This window comes from Rattus norvegicus, chromosome 7 (assembly GCF_021556685.1).
Source record: "Rattus norvegicus strain SHRSP/BbbUtx chromosome 7, alternate assembly SHRSP_T2T, whole genome shotgun sequence".
NCBI classification, from domain to species: domain Eukaryota; kingdom Metazoa; phylum Chordata; class Mammalia; order Rodentia; family Muridae; genus Rattus; species Rattus norvegicus.
Window position 1 is genome coordinate 132,652,762 of NC_141540.1, and position 24,949 is coordinate 132,677,710.

General features: G+C 41.0%; 1 protein-coding gene across 1 annotated transcript in view; it reads left to right on the forward strand.

The window, feature by feature from the left end:
• The window catches only part of Muc19 (mucin 19, oligomeric), a 122,983-nt gene that overhangs the window by 35,387 nt on the left and 62,647 nt on the right, over window positions 1-24,949 (forward strand). Inside the window, 17 exon segments of the mRNA NM_001309489.2 lie at window positions 5,871-5,921; window positions 6,928-6,987; window positions 7,617-7,845; window positions 8,419-8,533; window positions 9,254-9,314; window positions 9,526-9,626; window positions 11,260-11,473; window positions 12,255-12,377; window positions 12,799-12,922; window positions 14,309-14,444; window positions 17,487-17,579; window positions 18,739-18,823; window positions 18,925-19,062; window positions 19,848-19,997; window positions 21,673-21,767; window positions 22,125-22,251; window positions 23,538-23,784. Of these exon segments, the coding sequence (NP_001296418.2) occupies window positions 5,871-5,921; window positions 6,928-6,987; window positions 7,617-7,845; window positions 8,419-8,533; window positions 9,254-9,314; window positions 9,526-9,626; window positions 11,260-11,473; window positions 12,255-12,377; window positions 12,799-12,922; window positions 14,309-14,444; window positions 17,487-17,579; window positions 18,739-18,823; window positions 18,925-19,062; window positions 19,848-19,997; window positions 21,673-21,767; window positions 22,125-22,251; window positions 23,538-23,784 (2,149 nt within the window).

The following is a 24,949-nucleotide window of genomic DNA, read 5'->3' on the forward strand; positions in this document are numbered from 1 at the left end:
AAAAGTCAAGATGTCTTTCCTCCTGTTTAAAGAAAAACAGAATAATGTCTTCTAGCAGTTCCCTAGTATAGCCATGTTACCCTCAGAATGTTTCTGGGGCTCTGGAGACTCAGAGGGGAAGATTGTGTTATAGAGGACACCTCACTGACTTATTTTAGTTCCAGTAGGCTAAGCCTCTGTCTACTCAGAAATATTTACATCCTTTAAGAGGTGTTTGAGAAAACAAAGACAAAAATAAACAAAACTATAAAATAATCACCCCTGCCCCCTGGAATATACATGTTTGTAGGAGATTAAGCAAAGTCAGTTTATTCTCAACTTCTAAGTTACTACATATTGGACAGGCCATGACATGTGGTCAGAATAGTTTTTTTTTCTTTTTCAAAACTATGGTTAACATTATTTATTATTGAGAATTTAAGTTTTCTTTCTTTTTGCAGTTCATTTCTCTTTTTATTATTATTTTATTTATTTTTACCCCAAATGTTATCCTTGCTCCAGTCTCCCCTTGTAGAGTTCTTTTCTCACCCTGCCTCCTTCACACACACACACACACACACACACACACACACACACACACACACACACACACCCTTTGAATATCCCGCCTGGGGCATTTAAGTCTTTACAGAATTAGGCACATCTTTCCCACTGAAGCCAGAGAAGACTGTCCTCTACTACGTATGTCCTGAGGGCCTTAGACTAGCCGGTGTATGCTCTTTGGTTGGTGGCTCAGTCTCTGGTAGCTTCCAGGGGTCCAGGTTATTTGACACTGATGATCTTCCTATGGGGTTGCCCTCCCTTCAGTTCCTTCAGTCCATCTCTAATAGTTTTAACGCACCGCCCCTTTTCATGTGACTTGAGTCCCACAGTTCTTTCTGAATCTAATAATTCCCCTTGCTTCCAACAGCCACCTTTAGTCCAATCAAAAAGGTGGCCTACAGGTGTCCCTTCAATTATGAGTAAGGACTGTGAATACTAGGTCTTTATCATTTGGCCATGGAGAAGGCAAGAGGTTTCATTTGTATAAATGAACCCCGGAGCTGATAATCGTAACTCCTCTAAACATCCGTAGGAGAAGGGTTCAGTAAATCTTTAGGTTTAGGGTGATTACTATGTACATTAATTTAGAAATGAGTTCTCCTGGGTTGTCTGTTATGGCAGAAAACAATCCCCCCATAGATGTTTTTAGCAGCTATGTAAAATTACCCAAGGCATCTCAGTAAGGGCTGCAGGTGATTGAGGCAGGCTCCACAGGAAACATTGGGCAGCTGTAGTCTCCGAAGATAGCCTTCCTTGCTATCCCTTTTATGCAGGGGTGAAGCCCTGGGTTCTTAGAAGTCCATCCAGGGAAGTTCTATTTCAGTACCCTGCTTTTCTATAGCAATACCAAGCACTGGCCCTTTAAAAAAATCTTTATTTTCCCAGGGTTTTTCTGAGGAGCCCATTTGATTGCCCCGGGAAATGTTCCATCAGCAGTCTGTCACAGGTTGGGCTTATTCTTGCGAGCTTATTCTGGTGTCAGTGACCATTTTCCCTGGCACTTTGCCTATACTTTACCACCGTTGCTGGGGCTTTAAAGGCCAAATTTAAACATTGACATAGGTGTATCCAGGCTCCACGATGTTTGCTTTTGAACCTCCTTCCTAATGTCTAAAGAATACTGACTGATAAAATAAACTCTAGCAGTGTTTGAGCTTAGAACAATTTAAAAAATAATCTTGAAAATAGTTTAAACATACATCCAATTTTTTACAGATTAAAATAAAATGCTTCCTCCTCAGACAAACCTTCATAGCTCATACTCTGGCTTTTTTTCCTTCTTTCTTTTTTCTTTTCTTTTTTTCCAGAGTTGAGGACCAAACCCAGGGCCTTGTGCTTGGTAGGCAAGTGATCTACCACTGAGCTAAATCCCCAACCCCCTATCTTTCTTTTCTTATCTGCCCATGTCTGTTTTCACTTTAACACTTTTCAAAACTCTATTTTGGTACGTATATTTTCCTTTCTTTCTCTCGATGTTTTATTCCTGGTTTATTCATCTTTACAAAACTTCCCAATTTAGAAAAAATAGTACCATGTTAATGTAGACCCAAGAAAATATATTTAAGCATAGAAAGCACTGATGTTGTATCTTAAACATCTAGCAAGTATGGACACGGGAAAGCATAGACTAGCCGCAGTGTAAACATTCCTATCCTCTATGAGCTGGCCTGGTAATTGATAGCCTCAGACTAGCCCTTACTACTTGAGACTTATATTTCTTTAGCTTCCTGTGTATTTAGGTCAGACCTGTGTACCATCAAACTAGTCATTAAGGTCATCTTAAGTTTGACTGGGTCAAACTAGTCATTAAGGTTGAGATATTTTGTCCTATCTTTTAAGGTGTGAAATAGCATTGAGAATGGAACCTGGGGCCTCCTGCCTACCGGGCAAGCACTCAACAACTAAGGTACATCCTGGCCTAGCAAGCTTACATTCACCTGTTTGTTAGGGGTTTTCAAGTTCTATGGCTTAGGAAAAATTTGGATCAAGACCGAGTTTAAGGGCTGATTTGGAACCCTGCAAATATTGTACACACAAAACCCCACCTTCAGACAATGCATACTCATCATTAAGATAAGCCAAAGCAAAAAGGCTTGAAGCTTTCAAGGTGCATAGTCTCTAATTCCAAATCTGTGCTTCCAAAGGGATCCCTCTTAGTGAAGACAAGGTAGAAGATGTTCATGTAAAAGTTATGGTGCTTAAGCTACCATTGGTAAAGCCTTAACAAAAAGAGAAAGTCAGTCAAAAGTGAAGATAGTGATGAAGACTTAAGGCAAGATCTCTTCCTCTATGAAGAACTGACCAGCAAGAGAGGGAGACACTCTAACCACCAGAAATTTCTATTTTCAAAGACTTAGAGGTGTGTACGTGTGTGTGTGTGTGTGTGTGTGTGTGTCTGTGTGTGTGTATGCTGCATGCATGATGATGTTTTTCAAGGCCAGAAGAGAGCACTGGATCCCTGGGAACAGGAATTAAGGGCAATTGTGATGTGGCCACTGGAAACCCAACCCAGGTCCTTTACAAGTGCAACAAGTGTTCTTTGCTACTAAACCATCTCTTCAGCCCTGGACATTTCTCTTTTAATGACATTTTTAAATCAAATTTCCCCACCTTTTCATTTATGATAATACAAAACTACATATCCTGTGATTATGGGTATATCATAAAAGAAAGAAAAAGGAAAGGAAAGGAAGAAGAAAACATCAGGACATTCAGATCGAGTTCTCCAGTAGACTAGATGTTGCTGGCTTGACATGTTTTAAAATGTAAAAATGTGTGTATAAACTTCCTGCCTAGGATGGACCTCTCTTCCCTGTCCTATGTTGCCTCCAGGGGCCTCCACGTTTCCTGAGCACACAAGTCATACTCCATTACTTTGCAGAAAATAAAGATACAGATTTTACTAGAATAAGAGGTAGAGATTTAATCTCCCATGAAATACCATTAGAGTCTAAATTTGTCTCTTCTGGCCATGGGAAATCTTGAGGGCTCCATTCCAAAAGTCCATTGAGTGAGCATTCAAAGATGGGAATCAGGATTTGAAATGTAGAATGTGGGAGGCTGTTAAAGCAGAGTTGGAGAAGAGACTGATGGAGTCTTCTAAGGGTGAAACTTACAGCTTCAGCGAACGTGGCTACAACAGGGAAATGGGGAGTGCTTTGGGAAAGGTTTAGGAGGAGACTGAAGCACACCACACAAAGAAACAGCTACCCCAATGTATTCGGGGGCCAGGGTACACCGCTTAGTGAAGTTTGCTCTTCAAAATGTAATCCCAGAGTTGGTTCATCACAATGAGGTTTGGAGTAGCTCTGGTGTGGCCTAGAAAACCTTCTAAGACATGGCTGGATGGATACTTAGAATGAGGTCCTCCCGGTTACTTGTGAGTTTTTCTGTCTGATAGGAGGAAGGTGGAAAATTATATAAGATATTCCTCCAGCAGTCTGGTGTTGGTGGTACTCAATGAACAGTAAGTGGTTCTCTGCTCAGAAAGCACGAGAGAGAGAGAGAGAGAGAGAGAGAGAGAGAGAGAGAGAGAGAGAGAGAGGAGGGAGGGAGATCAAATCAAAATAATGCAGCCAAGGACTTTGGTAACAGTTGAGAGGACTCACCACCAGAGCACCCAGCACCTACTTGTTTGTTCCACCAAGAGCAGGACATCAATGCAGGAGGAGCCCTCTGCTGCCCCCTCTGTTGCCGTCTTTTGCAGCCTGGGAGCTGAGTTTGGATCATTTGTGGAGACGCTGAGACTCTTCTTTTTTTTTTTAAAATGCCAAATAATTGTGCTCTCAGATGAGTTAATATGAAGTAGTTTTGGAGTTTTTAAAGAAGTGTTTCAACGTAGATTCCAGCAGGGGTAGAATGGTGAAAGGTGGAGAGATGAGCATGGGTGGAGGGGGGGGTGACCATGGGTGGAGGGAGAAAGGGAGAGATGATCAGGGATGAAGGGAGAAAGGCGAGGTGAGCAGGTGTGGAAGGAGAGGTGAATATGGAAGCAGGGAGGGAGGGAGGGAAGGAGGAGGAGGAGGGAGGTGGGAGGACACTTGTGAAAAGGGCAGTGGACATGCAAGGTTTGTCAAGGGAGTACACCTTCTGTTGAAATACAGCTGCTTTAATTTTCCTCAACAAGGTGACTTTCAGTAAATAGGGTTTCTCCCTCCCTCCCTCCCTCCCTCCCTCCCTCCCTCCCCGCTCCCTCTTTCCCTCCCTCCCTCCCTCTCTCTGTAGTATCCCAATGCCTTCTTCTGTCATGGCTATTTTGGTTTTTTTCTCCCAATGTTTAGAGTTCCCCCCACCCCTGAAATTATTATTTTTTAAACAAAGTAATGTGATTACAGTTTTCCCTCCCCCTACTCCTCCGAGTTCTTTCCCACACTCCTCTCAGTCACATCCACACTTGTTGCCAGTCTCTGATTAGCAAGAAAACAACTGTTTAAGGAATGAAAATAAAATAAAAAAAGACAAAAACAAAAACAAATATATCATAATAGGACATAATAGAACCAAAGAAGAAACAGATCCAAAGAAAGTACACATGAAATGCACCAAGTACACACATTTGCCTGCACAGGAATTCCATATAAACACAGAAGCCGTAATATATAGGCAAAGAACCTGTAAGGTTAAATATAAATAAATGAATAAATAAACAAATAAATAAATAAACAAATAAACAAACAAAATGCCCTGCATTAACATTATGAGACACAGAACCTCCCAAGATACCACTGAGTTTATATCTGATTTGGCTGTCTACTGCTGGGCATGGGGCCTGTTCTTAAGAGTCATTAGCTGCCCCCGTGAGACTCCCTTGGTGTAATTTTTCATTTGCAAGTAGTTATCAATAGGAGGGTTAGGGTTAGGGTTAGGGATGGGGGCATGTGCCAACTTCGTTTGGCTCTGGTCCCAGATGTCTTGACACAATAGGAAAGGCACCCTTCCTGTGCTTAGTGCCTTCCATAGTCCCAGTTCCTATGGGCAGGATTCCTTTGTCCAACTGACATCTTGGTTCGACACCACGATCTCCCTCAGGTAAACCAGCTCTTAGTGGAAACCCGTTCCACCGAGAGTGAAATAAGAAATTTTCACCCTCCGTGCAAAATTCTTTGCTCTTTCCCTTAACAACTTCTAAAACAATGTGTCTAGAATAAGTTAACTTTTTACATGACATGTAATTTTATTTTTCTTCAGGGGAAATTGAGCTGATAACTTGTAACTTTTTGTTTATAGCCTCTCCTGGTCCAAGCATCGGGACTGCTGAGTTTGTACCTACGGTTTACCCATCAGATTTTTAAAATTATATTCCACTAAGTCTGATTCTGTGTTAACAGGTACAGCAAGTTCATCTAGACACAAAACGAGTGGGCCACCCAGTACTTCAGGTAATTTACTTTCAGGAAAATTATTTGTGGCTTCTGGTATTTAAGGAAAAAAAACACACGTGCTCATATAGATATAAATTTGAAAACTTCTGTTGGTTACTAACTTACTGGGACAGAATAACACCGTGTCACCCTGTTTAAAATATTGAGCCTCTTAGTGCATCCTGAGTAAAAGACTTAGGGGACCAATGGGATACTTAAAGAAAATGTATGACTAAGAGAAAAACTAATATTTGATGGAAATTCTAATAAAGCATAAAAGTACTCTTCCTTTATTGTTTAAGACACATTTTTAAACTGTTCTCAGTAAGTTAAGAATATAGACTATGCCCTTACAATCTGAGTTAAGTTAATCCCTGGTAAAGAGAGTGGTTAAATAATAACCATATTCTGAAAAGTATTTAAAATGTTTCTGAAATTCCTACTTTTGTTATTGGTATCATCCTGAGTTTTAAGCCTGACTCTGAGATTTCATACCAAATTAACTTATCTATCTCAAACGGTTGTTAGAATTATAAAAGTGGATTTGAAATTCAAGGCACCTGACAATTCCCCCTAGGAAAATTACATTTTCCATGTTCACACGTAAGTTTATTATTAGTGTTAGGAAATAGAGAGGCAGACTAAACTGTAACTTGGGCTTGCTTGTTTTGTGGCTCCTGATAATCATTTGGTTATATATTATTTTTCAAGAGGGGTAGACAGCTCTATGATAGATACGGCAAGTCAGTGATTGTGCATGATCGAAGTGAATCATCCCTAACAGATTTCAGAACATACAATGGCTGATTTGACCCCAGAAACAAGAGCAGATCCCAGGGATTGTCATGCACATGAAGTTGTCAAATCCCAGTTCTCGAGGGCAATTTTACACATTCAGGATAAGGAACCGCACCAGTGGAAAACCACATTTAACTTCTCACTTAAATATTCCATAACCTTGGAAATACATTTTGAATCAATGTATGCTTAAATTTGAATATTATTTATATCTTGTGTTGAATAGAAAAAGCATCCCATGTCCCAGAAGCAACCCCCACATACTCAGAAGCAAACGAAGTTGCTGGTAAGTAAACATAATTCAGGTGGCCGTTCATAGGTTTAGATCCAACCCAGAACCTTGAACAGTTCACGAGAGAACTAAAACATGAAGCTAAATAAATAAATAAATAAATAAATAAATAAAAATAAATAGAAACAGGACAAAAACCCTTCATCTGTCTGGTTGACCACTGCATGTTTGAATGACATCACATTCAGTTCACACTCTTTGTCTCTACTGCACATGAGTATAGCCCATGAAGTAGTCTATATGCGTGTACATACACGTTCATACTTTATCTAATTCTTAAACTCGTTTGATATGAACGGTACCGCCTTCACACAGGATAAAAAAAATCTCTCTCCCCAAAGAAAAATGAATGAGAAAGCTTCAGCTTCCTTCCCTTCTTCCTCAACTTAGACACAATAGTCTTTTTCCCAAGGTAAAGTAGAGGCTTTATTAGTGTTCAGTTTTAGCCGGAAGTGGCCAGTTTTGTAGTGATGAGAAAGAAACAAAGGGGGAAAAAACCACTTAGTTACTGGGCAAATGGAACCTTATTGTGATGTTTTGGTACTCAAGTAGATGAAGAAGAATCTAGAAGGTATGCTTATTGGTGTTAACAAGTGTGAATTTCCGCTCCGACTGCTGTGTAGGAGAAGCGGCTACGTGGGGCAAGGGCACGTACAAAGCTCTCAATGGCCGCATCTTTTCCTTCGAGTCCGAGTGCACATTCACTTTTTGCCGAGACTGTGCTGAGTCCGGAGAAGACTTCAATGTTGAGATCAAAAGGCATGAGAATGGTGACATCGAAGAAATCAAGGCCCTGATCGATGATGTTGGGATCTTGGTTGTGCGTGATACTATTTCTGTCAATGAAGAAAGGTAAATCACAGAATAGATCATCTACGGCTTAAAGAGTATTTTGGAGTGTGAACCAGAACCAACCAGCTCAAAAAGCCAAGTTAAGTAGACAGTCTGGTTTCAATGCGTGCCTATGGCAAGCTAGAACACAACCGGTGGCTCTGTTGCCCAATTATTCCGAGTGTCTAGATTTAGTGTGAAATGTAGACTCCGCAAAACAGATACTAGGACATCGCTATTTTTTGTAGATGTGTTGAAAGCTAAAGACGAATTTGAAGCTCCACAAATTAGAAATCGAACGGATCAAAACACCTAGGCCTTTTTTCCCCCAGAAGTAACTACTCAAATTTTAAAGAGACAGGTTTTTAACTGCTCTCTGGCCTAAGAAACTGATGTGGCATTGATATTGTACTGGTAAATATTTCAAATCATTTCACGGTTATTTTGTGACAACAGACGGACATTCTGCCTGTTTGTTTTTCCCAAACGCCAAGGCTCCATACATGCGGTCCTTGTTTGCCGGAAGCCCTTGTCCCCAGTCGTACGGTTTTCTTGGCTAGCGCACACTGCACTGTTTTTTCCTATGCGTTTCAGGGTGCAGATGCCATTCAGCAATAAAATGATCCACATTAAGAAGCAAGGCGACCACTACGTTCTCAAAACCCGCAGAAAAATCTTGTCTTTGAGCTGGGGCAAGAACAAACTCTCAGTAAGTCGACCAGTGGTTTTCTTTGAACTTTCTGGGTCTTGGTCTCTGGGTTTTAGTCATAAAAACAAACACACGGGGAAAGGATAAAGCACGACTTGCTGAGCGATTTTTACGTGCTGAGCACTTTCTCGCCTGTTAGTCAAAGTACCTCAGCGTGCAGCCTGTTTCAGATGGCGTAGGACGGAGCGAACGCGCAGGTGAAGGAAAACTAAAGTTTCTATGGGAGTCCCCATCGTGCGAATCAGAGGGTCTCTGCGCCTCTGTCTGTTTCCTGTGTCTTCTATTGCGTTGTTTTCCTTTTGCTGCTTCGTCCCATGTCAATGGCTCGTTTTTGTTTTAACATAGTATTTTTTATATTTTATATTATGTCCCCTTAGAAGTCTGTTTGTTTTCTATTGGGAGACAGAGGGTGTGATTCTAGATGGGAGGGGAGGTGGGAAAGAAACGGGAGGAGTAGAAGGAGAGGAAACTCTATTCCGATATATTATGAGAGGAAAAAAGTACATTTTCAATAAAAGATATAAAATCTACCCGAGGGTACAACACAAGTGGAGTCAGACTTGTTCCAAGTTCCAGTCACGGTTTCTTTAAGAAAGGCACCCATCTCTCAACTGACCACGAGATGGCACGGGAGGAGCCCCTGCCCTTTGTTTTGGTTAAAAACTGTCTTGAGGTGTTATCAAGATTTTACCAACATACCAATGTTCTTTGTTTTTAAAGCTCACTCTTTATAGACAGTACATAACCTGTGGTCTTTGCGGCGACTTCAACAGTGTCCCAGGTGAGATTTGACAGACTATTCCTCAGAAAATTACTTTCTAAAAGAAAAATGTAAAGATTTTCCCATTTAGATAAATTTGCTGGTAATTTGCACCCGTTTAAAGAATGAGAGACTCTTAGAATCGAAGTATATTTATCTTGCCAAGACTGTATGCCGCTCACCAATAGAGCACAGAGAAATGACTCTCTTGAAATAACGCTCTGACTTGCAGGGGAAGAAGATATTAATGAGCACATTGCCAATAGCAAAATTTCCAATGACTGCCCGAGCACTTTGAGCAGGAACAATGAAGTCTGCGAGGATGGAGTCCAGGTGGGAAAATCTGGTTTTGCCTCTCAGCAATTTTAGCACTCTGAGTTATTAAAATAAAATCTCAATGTGTATTTAATGTGGTAGGGGGGGTGTATGAAAAGAATAAAAGGCTACAGCAGTGAAGGAAACTAGTCTGCCCATTCATACCGTAAAGGCATTCACCCTTTTGTAGCTGTGGCAGGAGGAACTGAGATCAGCTTATTTAGCAGGGGCTGCTGGCATGGTGCATTTGCATTTCTGTGTTCACTGTAGTGTACTTGGGAGCTCAAGACCAAGGTCTGCTGCCTTGATGCATGTCCATGTGATAACTTCCTCCATGTGTGCTCTATTTCTTCCCCTCCAGCCCATAGCCACCACTGCCTTTCCACCGTATATTTGATTGCCCTTAAGGCCTCTTAATATAAGTGAGATTATATAATTTAAAAATTACTTCCTGTAGAATAATTATCTCCAGGCTCATATATTTTCTGACAGCCTGTAAGGTTTTTCTCTCTTTTTAGAGCTGAATAATGCCACGCTATGTGACAGATTTGTGTGTGTGTGTGTGTGTGTGTGTGTGTGTGTGTGTGTATTTGCACACACATTTCTCTTACTATAGAAGCCCAGGCTATTTTCCTAACTTGGCTCCTGAGAATGGTGCTGTGTGGATGTGGTACATGGATAGATAGTTTTTTGAGGACTGATCTCACTGGGTCCGGGCCTTGTCTTTGTGTATCCGAAATTACTGTGTTGCTTTTTGGCCATGGGTATAGAAGAGTTTCTTCTTTGTATCTGAGCTCACGTTTTTATTATTTTCTGACTTTGTGTTGACAGTCATCCTGGTGGGTTTGATTTATAGTTATCTAATGGTTGATGACATTTCACAGACTCCTGTGAACTTTCTTGTTTCCCTTTTGGGAGATGTGTGGCCTTATTGTGTTGTTTTTGCCTCATTTTTTTTTCTTTCTTTTTTTTGTTTTTTCGGAGCTGGGGACCGAACCCAGGGCCTTGTGCTTGCTAGGCAAGCGCTCTACCACTGAGCTAAATCCCCAACCCCAGATGAGCTCTTAATAAACTTTGTGATCAGCCCTTTATCAGATCACATCTTGAAAATATTGTCCTAATCCCTAGGTTTCCATTTAAAATTTTGTTTCAAAATATACATTGTTTCTTTTGCAACACATAAAAAAAATAAATGCAGTGAATTTATTCATTTTTGCATTTGGTGGTCTGAGTTTTCAGCAGGACATATCATTTCCACTATAAAGGACACTGTACTTTAGGTCACCTGTCCACCCATCTACTCATAAAATGTAAGCAGACCAGCCTAGCTTTGTGCAGCCGTAGATTTTCACCAGTTGTCACACCTCGGTAAGCTCTTCTTGCCCCTCCGTTTTCTCCTGATGTTCGTGGAAACAGATGGCTACTCAATCTCTGAGACCATCGCAGCAGTTTGAAATGTCAGAGGTAAAACTTCCTTCTGGGTCAGCCTTTATCAACTACCTAAGTTTAAGGTTTCAGTTAGAACTCAATGGCTCTACCACACAAGAGTTATGCAATAAGACATTACAACGAACCAAAGTATCTTTCTTTGGCATTGTTCGCTCCACCGCCCTTCCCATTGCATTTTAATGACATGTGTTTTATTTTGCAGTATTGTGACAGGATTATTGGAACGTACTTTGAGAAATGTTCGAAAGTTTCCCCTTTATCCAGCGAGTACAAAAACGTGTGCGTCGATGAGTACTGCCGAACTGGAGGGAACAAGCAGACCACATGTAACACCTACTCAGAACTGGCCCGCCTGTGTGCTTACGACGGTCCTGGCGTCTTTGAACACTGGCGAGATGACTCTGCTGTGGTTTGCGGTAGGTGCCTCTCTTCTTAACAATCGTAGGTTGTTCTGAAAGAACTCTCCTAGTCCAGGTACATCTCAAAACGATTATCTTGAATAATTTTCTAAGGGGCAGGGAGGGAGTGATGAATAAGGAAGTCTTGTCTCTAGCATGTGCTAATGAGGAGATGGAGGGTCACTTTGTGATATGACTGAGACTTGTTGCAGAATCTTGTGTTAAGGTCTTAATTAGAAAAGTCATCAAGGAACTGGAAGGGGAGAAATGTAAACTCTATAAACAGTAACTGAATATCTTTAATAAATTAATCAATAAATAATTGATAAATTAATAATTAATATTAAATATTAATAATAAATTAATTAATAATTAATTGATACATTAATCTTTTTATTAATGATTTGTTTATTTGTTTATTAATTAATAAACAATGATGTTTAAAGCATTATCTTATTTTAAAAGATTAGTAGATTGTAAATAAGAGCTTTATACAAACGTAAATGTAATTTATACTTCGATGCTTGGGTTAGTCTTTATTCCACTAGAAACCGACTTAAACCTGAGGTGAAATTAAGTGATCCCACTGATTTCCCCTCTAAATTTAAAACTACTCAGCAAAATAATGCTTGAGAGACAGCCATCATTCAGTTCTATGGAGTATCCAGAATTATTTATTTGTATCTTGAGAAGAAGAGTCAATGAAACCAGTGACAGGACCACTGGAGAATTGCCTATTTACTCTGCTTGTTTCTCTATAATCTTTTTACAAGTGTGCATGGCTTTTGTATCCTTTCAGCAAAGCAGCAGTGTCCAGGAAAGCACATCTACAAAGAATGTGGACCTTCAAATCCTCCAACCTGCTCTAATGTGGCTCCCTTTCAAGACAGTGAATGCGTGAGTGGCTGCACCTGTCCAGAAGGTAACTTACTTATGAGAGATGGTCACGCCATTACAACCACACTGGACAGAGTACAGCAAACCATAGTTCTAAGGGGCTATTGCGACAGGTGAATTATTATTGGTCCTCCGACAACCCATGAAGGAATGTCGACACGCTCGAAGCTAATTAATGCGCTTTTGTGTCTGGATCCTGAGTGTTCTGGTACTCCACAAACTACACGGAGCCTATTAGGTCCTGTCTCTATGGGGCAATAGCTCATGCTGAGAAGATTTTCGCCTATGCTGTTATCAGTCAAAATGAAGATGGATCACTTACCCAGTAGCCATTTCAGGGCACACTTACACTTGCTTTAGAACTAGTTCACGAGGGGTTACAGTTGTGAAAGACTTCACTGACATTCATGTTATTTTGAGACTACATCTGTGTGTGTGTATTCTAGGTTACCTGTTGGATGATATTAGAGAGAAAGGAAAGTGTGTATTAAAGGAAAAATGTCCCTGTGAATCTAATGGGAAAGTGTATAAGCCAGGAGAAGTCCGAGAAGGCCCCTGCGGCTCTCAGTGGTATGTGTGCTCTTTTGTAATCTATGTTTAATGGATGTTAAGATACAAATCAGAGTTTTCATTCACTCTTAAAGTTATTAAAATTTAATTCAGCAAAAATTGGATGCTTTTTAGAATTATACAGGCCATGGGTGAAAAAGAGAACGGAGCAAACAAACAACACAATCACTGTGTCAGCGTTTTTACATTCCTGGCATATTACTCTTACAGATTTGGGGCAATGAGTCAGTTACCCAGAATTCTCAGAAATCTTAAAACTATGATGACTTTGAACATACGTCTACTAATCATCACACTTTAGTGTTTAGGTAACTCAACTTCTGTTTAAAGCACGAATACACTAAGATTAGCAGTGCCTACAAAGAATTACAGGACTATTCAAACACTTAGAAGCATAGTTTAAAGTGAAGGTCTCCACCAAGGTAACGTTCCCTCAAGGAATGCCGTGTGGACACTGCTCATTGAAGGATTACCATATACTGAGAATCTATAAGCCATTAGGAGATCACATAAGGGACCCACACAAAGTAGGTTATTTATGAACTCCTTAGTAAGTATTTTGCTTTCTACTGTCTTTCTTGTTCTCCTTAATGTTATACTTTAACCATTTACATTTGTCTACAAGCTATTTGTGTGTCTGTCTATCTATCTATCTATCTATCTATCTATCTATCTATCTATCTATCTATCCATCCATCTCCACTATAGGTTGGGATCTGAATATGAGGATGAACATGGCATATTTTTCTTTCTTTCTGAGATTTGGTAACCTCACTTAATATTATAATACATTCTAAGTTCCTCCATTTTCTTGCAAATTTTGTGAGTACACTTTTCTTTAGAGCTAGTTTTTCCACATATGTACCAGGTCATTATTATCCATTCACCTGTTGATGGACAGCTAGGTTGGTTCTACTTCCGTATATAGGAATAGAGATACATTAAACACGGAGAAGCAGTAGGTCTATTGTAGGGAATGGAGTTCTCTGGGTGTACATACGGGAGCACGATAGCTGTGTTATATGGTAATAATATCTTCCTAGGATTCACTGTCTCTGTGCCTCTGTCGGACATTGCAAAGTATAAGTTCAGCCTGCAATTCAGTTTGCACAAGTTGCCTTCATGCTAATAGACAAACCTCCAAGATTTATGTATGTTTGGGTCATGACGTTATTTCTTTTAGTGAAGAAAAAAAAAAAAGAACCCGAAATGGTTTAAAATATCATGAGATGAAAATTTATCAGACACCTCACCACGGCTTTTGTTGGGTTGGAAATGATTGGATGGGACTTGCCCACACGTTGGTTTTAGATGTGAGGTTCTAATGCTATGGTGTTTGTCCAGCATTCAGAAGAGTCACGTCTGACTCACCTTTGCATTTAACAGCACATGCCAAGAAGCAAAGTGGTCTTGCACCGAAGCTCGCTGTCCTGGGATATGTAAGGTGGAAGGGAGCTCCTTTACTACTTTTGATGACAATAAATTTAGCCACCCTGGAGACTGTCACTTCTTGGCTGTCCACGTAAGTATTTGCTTACAACGTTTGTGAAAAATTGAACAAATTCTCAACTAATTTAAAGCACAATTCATGGTATGTATGGTTGGTTATTTTATACAAGTATACAATGTTTTTAGAGCATACCCATTTTCCACTCCCCCCTCGAAGATCCCTACCCCATAAGTCATCTTCATTCTCTATTCCTCCTTCTCCTCTTTCTCATTCTCTTCTTCCTCATAACTGACTGAGTCCAATTATTGCTACCATTATGCACATGTGTGTGGGGTTATCCACCAAAGCATGAGCAACCTTCCAGGAACTACACCCACAAGGAAAACAGACTCCTCCTTTCTCAGCAGCCCTGGACCTCCAATAGCTCTTCTGCTTGTTGTGGGTCCTTGTGAACACCTCCCTTGTCTAAACTGGAATTTTGACAGCTTGATGTTGCATGAGTCTCGGGTAGACAGCCACAACTGTTATGTGTTCATCAATGAAATGGCTCTGTCATGTCCAGAAGACATTAATTTGTATAAGTCCTCACAACTTCTGGATGTTACAAGTTTTCTCCCCCATCTTCTGTGATGTTCCTTGAGCATTTTGGGGGAAAGGCTTCTAACATGAATATTTCATTTAAGGATAATAATAATTCTGGCATTAATTCTTGTACTTTGACTAGCTCAAACCTCAACATTTACTACCATCTAATGCAAAAACAGGCTTCCTCAATGAGTTGAGAATTGGTCTAGTTGTTGGGTCTAAGGCTGGATACTTGCAAGGGAGTCTGATGTCATGTTTAATTATAACAGTAGTGGGTTGTCCCCAAGTGTGTATAATCTCCACAGCAAAGGCTCTTGGTCACGGGTAGAGTGCCAGGCATGGATGCCCTTCTAGGGAGCAAGCCTTAAATCTAATTAGAAAGATGTTAGTGGGCTCCACAACATTCATGCCATTACTACACCCATAGGCATTTCTTGTCTGGCTGATTGCAGCTCACAGGGTTTGCAACTGTGTCCGACTCTTGAGGACTCTACTTCTCCGGCAGCTTGCACAGTTTCTTCCAACACTGGAAAGGCTGGCAGGGAGGACGTAGCTGTGATATTGAGTTACTGTGTAAAGTAATACAAAAAAGACAACCTTCAAATTATTGGTTATATCTTTCAGTGTCTTCTTTTGATCACAAATTGATATATCATCTATCAATATTATATCATGTATAAGCTTGGCTGCTGGGGGAGGCAGGGTACAGGAAGTTGACTGTGCTTATCCCACACTGTCGCAGGATGGGTGGTGGGCTGTAGGGAAGTCCCAGGAGAAGGGAAGCTTCAAGGGCGGGGAAGTGCAGTCTGAGCTGTGGGAAAGCAGGGCTGCCTTGGGCGTCCCGGGGGCTGTCTGGTTCTCAGGCTCTTGGGCACCCAAGGCACTTCTGGGCACTGCTGAAGAGCCAAGAATGAGTCCCCCCCACCCCAGGCTGGATTGAGCTCAGGGCACAGGGTGGTGGTTCTGTCTGGTCCCAGGATGACAGTCCTTGGCATGATGACGGTGGGTTGGGCTTGTTGGTGATCATAACTGGGAATGCAGAGAAGCCTTCTAAGGTAGACTAGATGGTGATGGTTTTATAGGCAAGGGCCTTCTCCATGGTTCTGCATGTTGGATCCCAATGAAATGAGGTAGTCCATGATTTTAAGGCATTTATTGTCATGGCAGAAAGTGTATGTGTAAAACCATACCCCACTTCTCAGGGTGGGCCTGAGATTAAATATTTTTTGCAGGGAGGAATGTCTGGGAAGGAAAGCTTATTGACTAAGTCCTCCAGGCCCTTATGTACCTCATTAAAACGGAGATCTATCTTGAGCCTATGTGACCACAGATCACTGTCCTCTACATGTGGAGGGGCTTGGGGCATTGCCCTTATATAACTGATGGCCACAAATCTATGAGGGGGCTGCAGCTATGACAGGGGCCTGGTACCCAGGAACAGGCAAAGCTCCTAGAGTCCCTTCAGGGTCTCCAGGGCTTCTAGCCTTAGCTCAACCAGGACCACGCTACCTTTCATGGCCCCACACATGTACGCTCTGATCATTTCTTGCTGAAATAAAGTTCAACAAGCCAAATGTTAATGGATTAGCCTTCTAAGTACCAAGGAAAGCCATCACACTCTTCTGCTTGTCTGGATACGCTCAAAAGTGCTTCACGCAACCTGGTCCTTTACATAGTAGAGCATCGTCTTTGTTCTTCATTATCCCCTGAAATTTATTTTTAGCCTTTATTATACAACAGAGGAGCTCCATTGTCTGATGCCTGCTGTATTTTCACTTAGACTCTTCTTGGTACTAAAATTGGAATTAATCAGAATCTCAATAAAGGGACAGCTCCATTTCGTAGCTTCTGTCTTCAGTGGGTGTGAGGCAACTTGCAGATGGCAAGGCCAGAGGTGGATTAATATGGGCAGTTCCCAAAGTGTGGCTTCTACTGCTAAGATCCACTATCTACAGCGAAGATTCCTGTGTAACAAAAATAGTCTCTCGTCTTTCTTATTGTGCTCCCCTATTTTACTCTGAGAACTAGGGACAGGGGAAGAGAACGAGAAGCCCATTAAATCAGATAGAATGGATGCTGCTTCCACATAAGTGGTTCAGAGACCTCCATGGCTAGAGCTTTGAGTCCCATGACATTTCACATCAAAATGCAAAGCTTCTCAAGTTAAAAGCCTCTTTCATCGTATCCACACAGATACCACAGGGTACTCAGGATCCAAAAGCCATTTCCAGTTTAGTTCCTGATACTCCCCACAAAGCACCACATGTACGTTGGGTGTGAGGGTTAAGATAAAAGAAAAAACACATTGCAGTAGAATGTCTGTTAGTTGTACAAAGCATAGATTGCATATGATACCCAGATCATTTATAAAGTGCTGTCTGCTCCTGTGGGCACACCAGGGGACTGGATGAGGTTTCTAGATTCTAGGCGGATTGTACAGAGAAACTGTGCAGATTTAAGTTTGTTGTGAACAAATAACGTGGTAGCATATGAGAAAATTCTTAGACAAAAACAATAATTGTTTTACAGAATGATGAAATCTCTATCAGCGTTGAGATCCATCCATGTGGGGATGGTCAGACAGGATCCTGCTTAACCAGTGTTATGGTTCTCCTGAATTCTGTAAGTATTTGACCTTCCTAAGGTTTAGCCAGAGCAAAATCCTATCAGTGATAAAATCTGGAGAAGGCTGATGAAGTTGATTCAGTGAATAAAAGAGCTTGATATGAATGGGTAGGTATATGAAGCCCAGTGTCAAGGACCGTGGGTTGAATGACTACACACGCTCAGAACTTCAGGCCTCTAGAGCAGAGTAAAAGGGATCACTGGGGTTTACTGGCCATCTAGCCTAGCAAATCTCAGTGAGATCCAGATTCAGCAAGAGACCCTGTCTCACTGGGGTAAGTCAAGGCGTGACTGAACAAGAATCCCAATGCCCTGTTCTGCCTTCTGCAGGAAAGAGCATAGGCACAGGAACCCTCCCATCCCCATACTCACACACATGAAAATTACAAAAGGGAATTAAAAAAACACACAGTTTGGGGACTGGGGTGATGGGCAGCTTATACTTACTGTGGACTTCATCCCTAGCACTAATGTGAAGACAAAGAAGGTTCAGCCTGGCCACTTTGTCTATAATTGCAGGACAGGGGAGGGAAAGAGAGTAGGGCCCAGGGGCCTTGCTGATTGGTCAATCTTGACAAATTGGCAAACTTCAGGTTCAGTGAGAGATCATGTCTTAAAAGAACAAGGCAAGTGGCAATTTAGGAAGGTATATAAGTCTGTGACTAACACACACACACACACACACACACACACACACACACACACACAAAGTCAGAATTTTGAAGAATAACGACCTTGCTGTGTAAATTAAATGTATGAATAAGATTCCAGAAAAACAATTATATTTCTAGAAAAGTTGGTAAGAGCCAAGATTCTGAAGCATAACCATAATGAGCATGAATATGTAGTTGTGTGGAAATGGCAGGCCGACCATGTGTGTTCGTTACATAGTCACACTCACCGTGCTTTTAAAGGATGTGCCCCAGCTTGGTTTCTGGTGCTTACCAATGGTTACCATTTCTTCCTTGTCGGTAAACTAGAGATGAGGCTTCTTCTCCAGGGTTGGTATGAGAAGCATGAAGCATGGTGTAAGAATGGTTTTATCAATATTCGTAAATAAATCCTGTAGAATTCAACATGTTTTAGTGACATGAAAATTCAGCTTCATGTAGTACACAAAAGATATCCTAGGCTAATGGAGTATTTTGGATTTTAGTCTACTTCAGGTAACAGATTTGTGTTCAACCGTGATGGGACAGTCACAAAGGATGGAGTTATAATTAAAGGCTATTACTATTCAGGTAAGGTTAACGAGAGTATTCAAGAACATGTGCGAGACGCGTTGATTTCCTCCGTTTCTAAAACTGACGTGCTGATTTCTGTGGTACAAACTTCTCTACAGATGGAGTACAGATCTTCAATTCATCTTCTTTGTACATGCAAGCGGAAATACTCTCTCACATAAAGTTGCAAATACAAATGGTTCCTAAGATGCAGTTGTACGTGTCCCTGGCCCCTGACACATCCACAGACACCGTAGGTAAGTCCTCCAAACACTCCTATCTCCAAGGATCCGACACCATTCATTTCATGTGGCAATGTGCTATAATGAGAATATCTCATATGCTGAGAGATTGGAACTTTTGCTGGACCTCTCAGCCAGAGATAATTATACACGTTGAGGTGACTTAAGACATGTCTGCTGTCCTACTGTGCACTCAACCTGCTTACGTAACTTGTATTTACGAGAACGATGTAACAACCGACCTCCATTCATCACAGAGTCAATACCAATTTTTTTCAACAATTGATGTATTTAATCTTTTTGAATTAAGTATTTTACTTAGGGACTGGGGAAATGGCTCAGCGGTTTAGGACACTTGTTCTTGCGGAGGACCCAAGTTCAATTCCATTCCCAGCACCCACAGAGTGCCTCACAAGAGTCAATAAATCTACTTCCAGGGGACTGGATGCTCTCTCTCCTGCCTCTATAAATTACAAAGCATTCATGTGCTGCATTTCTGTACATGCAGGCAATACACTCGTGCACATATAAAAAAAGAAATCAAAACAAAATATAAAGACTCTTATTTAGTGGAAATGTTAAAAATATATTTTATATGTCCTTTTAGGGTTCTGTGTTCTGGGATTTCAGTGAAAAACCCATGGATGAAGTCTGCAGTTTCATAACTTTTTACTTATTGTGTGCCGATATTGACCAAACACATTTAGAGTATTTCTAGCAGCATTTTCAATAGAGTAGCCAAAAGGTCGTGTAGGTGGAAAGTCTAATCTTAGTTCTTCTGTGCCATTAACATCACACAGGTCTCTGTGGTTCCTTCAACAATAAGGCAGAAGATGACTTTATGTCAAGTCAGAAAATTCTGGAGAGCACAGCTCAGGCATTTGCTAACTCCTGGGAGATGATGCCTTGCCCTAAGGGAAGCCCCTCCTCCTGTGTCAGCATCGAAACAGGTGAGAGCCATTGAGAATCTCTGTTAAAGCTTGGTGCTGGCACTTGCAGGTTTATGCTGACAATCATAAGGACACATCTGATCGCTGCCTCTAGCTACACTTCGTTATACTGACCCAGTTTTAGAAGAAATAGAGAAGTAGTTTGGCTTGAGTGTGCATCTCAAGAAAACCCATTTGTCATTGGTAATGCATCTCTGTTGTCTTTTATTATACCTCTTTTTCTTATACAGTTACAGAATACTGGAGTTATGGACCAGTTTAGAAGTCATTTAATTTATTTTCCTTTCTCTATTTTAATGGTGGATATGATCATTGATTTCCATGATGTGTATCCAAACTGCTTAGACACTTGGTTGGTAATACCAATCCCAACACAGTTCTAACTACAACCTGACATGTGTATGAAAGGCTTTCATTTATTCCCATAAAAACTCAGAAGGCACAATGTGATGTGGCCATTGTCGACATTAATACAGACATGAGCAATAGAGGGCAGAGGCCCACGATTTCCTAGGGATCACAGATGATACAACAATCCAAACACTTGAAAGCCAGTCACACTGAGCTTCCCCCTGTGGTTGTGTTGAGTGCCCCATGTCACTCTATCTTTAGATAAGAAACACAGTGTGTTAGCGTGTTAACCAGTTGCTTCTACCTTTAGATAAGAAACACAGTGTGTTAGCGTGTTAACCAGTTGCTTCTATCTTTAGATAAGAAACACAGTGTGTTAGCGTGTTAACCAGTTGCTTCTATCTTTAGATAAGAAACACAGTGTGTTAGCGTGTTAACCAGTTGCTTCTATCTTTAGATAAGAAACACAGTGTGTTAGCGTGTTAACCAGTTGCTTCTAAATGATTAGTTGTCCTGTTACTTAGTTGAGGGTGGTTGCGATGAGAGAATTATGGGATTAAACAAAAGGATGAATTTCTTATGAAGAACAGAATTAATTTATGTTCGTCAGAAAAGAGGCCAGGACTCTATAGTGGTATATTAAAAAAATCTGATTTCCAGTGCATTGTATTTGATATAATAACAACATAGATTAAACTGAACTTGGAGAAGACATTATTAATAGGAGTAGTTTCAGAAAAAAGTGTAGTGACAGCTTGTGGCTGATTTCTTAGAATATTGGTCATGGGCTGCTTTCTGAGTCTCTTTTAGGAGTTCAGACTCCTTTTCGTTTACAGTCACTTTGGTGGTGTTTCTTTTCACCTCCCTTTATGGAGTCTATTATTATGAACTTATGGTGGTGGAGATACTTTTAAACAAACAAATACCAGTTAAACCCCTTTCAAAAATAAAAAAAGTGCCTTTGGTGCACTTTTATTGGTCCGGGTGATGCAGAAGAGATAGCACGTGAGTCATTTCTGTTAACCTTGTAGCACAGAGACAGAAGATGTTGTGCCCTTCCCTTCTTTTCATTTTTATATGGAAACTGCGTGTCAGAGAAATTTTAGATGGATTAGTAGAAAACTAATCGTGAAGATTTTACCTCTGAGTGTGCTCTGTTTCCACCGTTATATTAAACATAATGACGTTGCATTTGATCCCTTGCTGCAAGCTGCTTTGGGAGCAAAACTCTGCACGGAGGCAGAGCTATGGGAAGTACACAGCTTTCCCTTAAGTTAAAGAAGCTCTGATGTTGCCCAGGCTAACTTTGCACACTTTCTTCCAGAGAAGTTTGCCGAAAGTAACTGTGAGATTCTTCTCAGCTCAAGTGGGCCTTTTGCGGCCTGTCATCAAACTGTGGACCCCAAATTCTATCATGAGGTATGTGATGGTCGAGCATTTGCAGCACAGCTTGAAAATGTTCAAGTTCTTGCTATTGTCAATAGATTAAAGTATATGCTTAAAATTAGCATGAGTCGAATAATTTACTGAAGTATGAGATAAACTAACTTTATAATATTGGAAAATAATCCCAAGTGATAAAAAGATTGAATAAGTGTTCCCTAAGTGGGTTAGTACTTAATTAGCTCTTTTGAATATTTTAAAATATTTCTAAATGTCTCGAAGTACAATTTGATTCTGGGCTCGGGAGTGCACGGCTACTCATTAAGCCGCTCAGGTTGCCTGTTCTTCTGAATAACGCTAGAGTGTAATGTATATTTCTTTCTTATTTGAAAGGAATGCAAAAGATACACGTGCTCTTGTGAAAACAGTCAGGATTGCCTGTGCACCGTCCTAGGGAACTATGTAAAAGCATGTGCTGAGAAAGAAACCTACCTTGTGGGCTGGAGAGATGGACTGTGCGGTGAGTGGGGGAGTGGCGTTGCAGGCCTCTCCCCATGCTTCTCAGCTTGTGGCATGCACCTGCCCTGGGGTGGGGAGACACATGCGTTTACAAATGTGGACCTGATCCCTTCAAATCTTATTTCCTGTGTTCTATTTTTTCTCAGAACCATTGGCAAATCTTGAGTTTTAACATTTTGATTCATAATTTTATTTCACATACTTTCATTTTTAAGATGATAGGTACTTTAGAAACATGTTTTAAAAAAAACCCCAATATATATATATACATATATATATTTTCATTTGTAAACTGAGAGCTCAAATATTGCACACAATATATCTTTGAATATGACTTCATACAGATTTACCCTGAGAAAAGAATATTAACTACCAAAAAATATTTCCAACAAGTAAGGTATAGAGGCTGGTATCTTTTCCAGCCCTTGGAAGCAGGAGGATTGTTGTAAGTTTAAGGACAGCCTGGACTACATAGTGTGATATAGTTCAACCTGGGCTACCCAGCAGCATCCTGTCTCACAAAATTGGAAAAACAACAATGCCAGCAGATTTGTCGAAGCCCATACTCCTTGGACATACTCAGCATTTCACAGGTCATGTGCAATAAGCAACATGGCCTGGCTCACTCTCTCCAGGGTCTCCTCACAGCTTAATTCTCAACTTAGCAACAGTGAAGCCCACTTCCTTTCCCATCTCTAATGGTTTCTAATTGTTTCCCACTCTATTTGTAACGACCTCCTCTGCTATGTCCCCTCCACTCCTTCTAATCTCCATTCTATGGTAAATGTCAGATAATCTTTAAAGTAAAATCACGTAGAACTGGACCGTCTAAAACACGTCAGTTCTTTCTCCTGGTTTAAAGGGTCCTATAACCACAGATAACATCCCTGGACTTAGAGATTCCCAAGCCTTTCAGGAATGTTGCCGTGATGTAGCCTTCTATGGGCTCAGTCCCCAGGTTAAGTGACCTATTTATCTCTTCCCACAGTACAGACCCTAGTTGTGCATGGAGTCGATGTGTATCTTGTGTTTTTATGACACATGCTACAATTGCCCTTAGAGCAGGAGCACAAGCCACACAAGGGCAGGGTATATTTCCTAGCCCACCAGTGGGCTTTGTCTGAAGTGCTGACTGAAAAGAAAGAATGGAATATAAGCCAATGAGCAAAGCGTGTTTCCTGCACTCATCACCCGTTACCCACTTGGTTCTCTATAAACATCAGTGGGAAGGAAGTTCTCTTCTTTAGTGCACCCATAGTAACTACTGTTCTTGTCCCTTCCCCACAGAGGTCTCTTGTCCGACTGGTCTTGTCTTCAACTACAAAGTGAAAACCTGTAACAGTTCTTGCCGATCGCTGTCGGCACGAGACCGAAGCTGTGATATAGAGGACATTCTGGTTGACGGATGTACCTGCCCTGATGGAATGTACCAGAATAACGAAGGGAACTGTGTCCAGAAATCCGAGTGTGACTGCTATGTTGAGGATGAGACCGTGCAACCGGGCAAATCCATCCTTATTGATGACAATAAATGGTATGAAGTTGATTACATAGACTCTCATGGTACCACCCACAGCAGATTACACGGATGCTTCTTACGACATTGACAAAGGAGTGTGTTTTCTTCAGAGAAACAGTCACTTGTCAGTGTGAAGTCTCCCTCAAGTCTATCATATTTTTTTTCCATTTTTCACTTACTATTGAGGCTGATTGGTATTTATTGATTGATTGAATGATTGATTGTTCTGGGAGCTCCACTGCACCATGGTGATCATACAGGGTTTGCCCTACTCTGGTTTAAACATCAGGAGAAATGTGTCTGGCAGCTTTTAGAAACAGGCAATGCAAAATGATTTTACACTCAGATAATGAACTACCGCCTTAGTATGTAGCATTCTGCAAACACTTGTAAAGCGTCTGTGTCTAGGGCTTGTATTGACTGCTATAATTATATTAAAGAAAGTAGCCATTGCCTTGTACACAGAAAACACACAACGTGCTTGTTAACAGGAAGTAGTAACCACTGTCTGGGGCATTGCTTCCCAGCAGAGGCTGGAATTCGAATTCTCATAAGAACTGATTGTTTTTCCAGACAAAACTGATGTGCGGAGAATGATTTTGTGAACAGAATAATATGGTAAATACTTGAGAAATGTGGGGCACAGGAGCTACTGTGTAAAGTTATGCTAGAAAAAGATGGAGGCCAGGCCATGGTTCAGATCCCCTGTTCACAGACATCTATCTGGTTCGGGTTCCAGGATAAGCTTTCTTGCCCTCTGTAGTTATTATGGAATCGAGTTTATGGATTACATGATAGATCTCCACAGCTACGGCGTCTCTCAGTATGAGTGATCCAGACCACCGTCAACTCGTGCCAGCACTACTGAAATAGCTAACACCCGCTTCCTTTCCATGACTCCCTCTCTATCTGTACCAGGGTCCCTCCTCTCTCACCAGGGTATCTAAAGCCAAGCCCATGTTTGGTTGAGCAACTAGCCTTCCTGGATAAATGACTGACAGTTGCCTAAAGAACAGAATGACACATTTAAGGCCAGAAAGATCTGGCTCCAATCTATTTCTACTACCTTCCCTCATTGTGTATCATTCTCCCTGCATCCACAGGAGATTCTTGGGAGCCTTGGAAACAAGACTTACTCTTTCTGCTCTTTGTTTTTCATTTTCTCAGCTAGATTAGATCC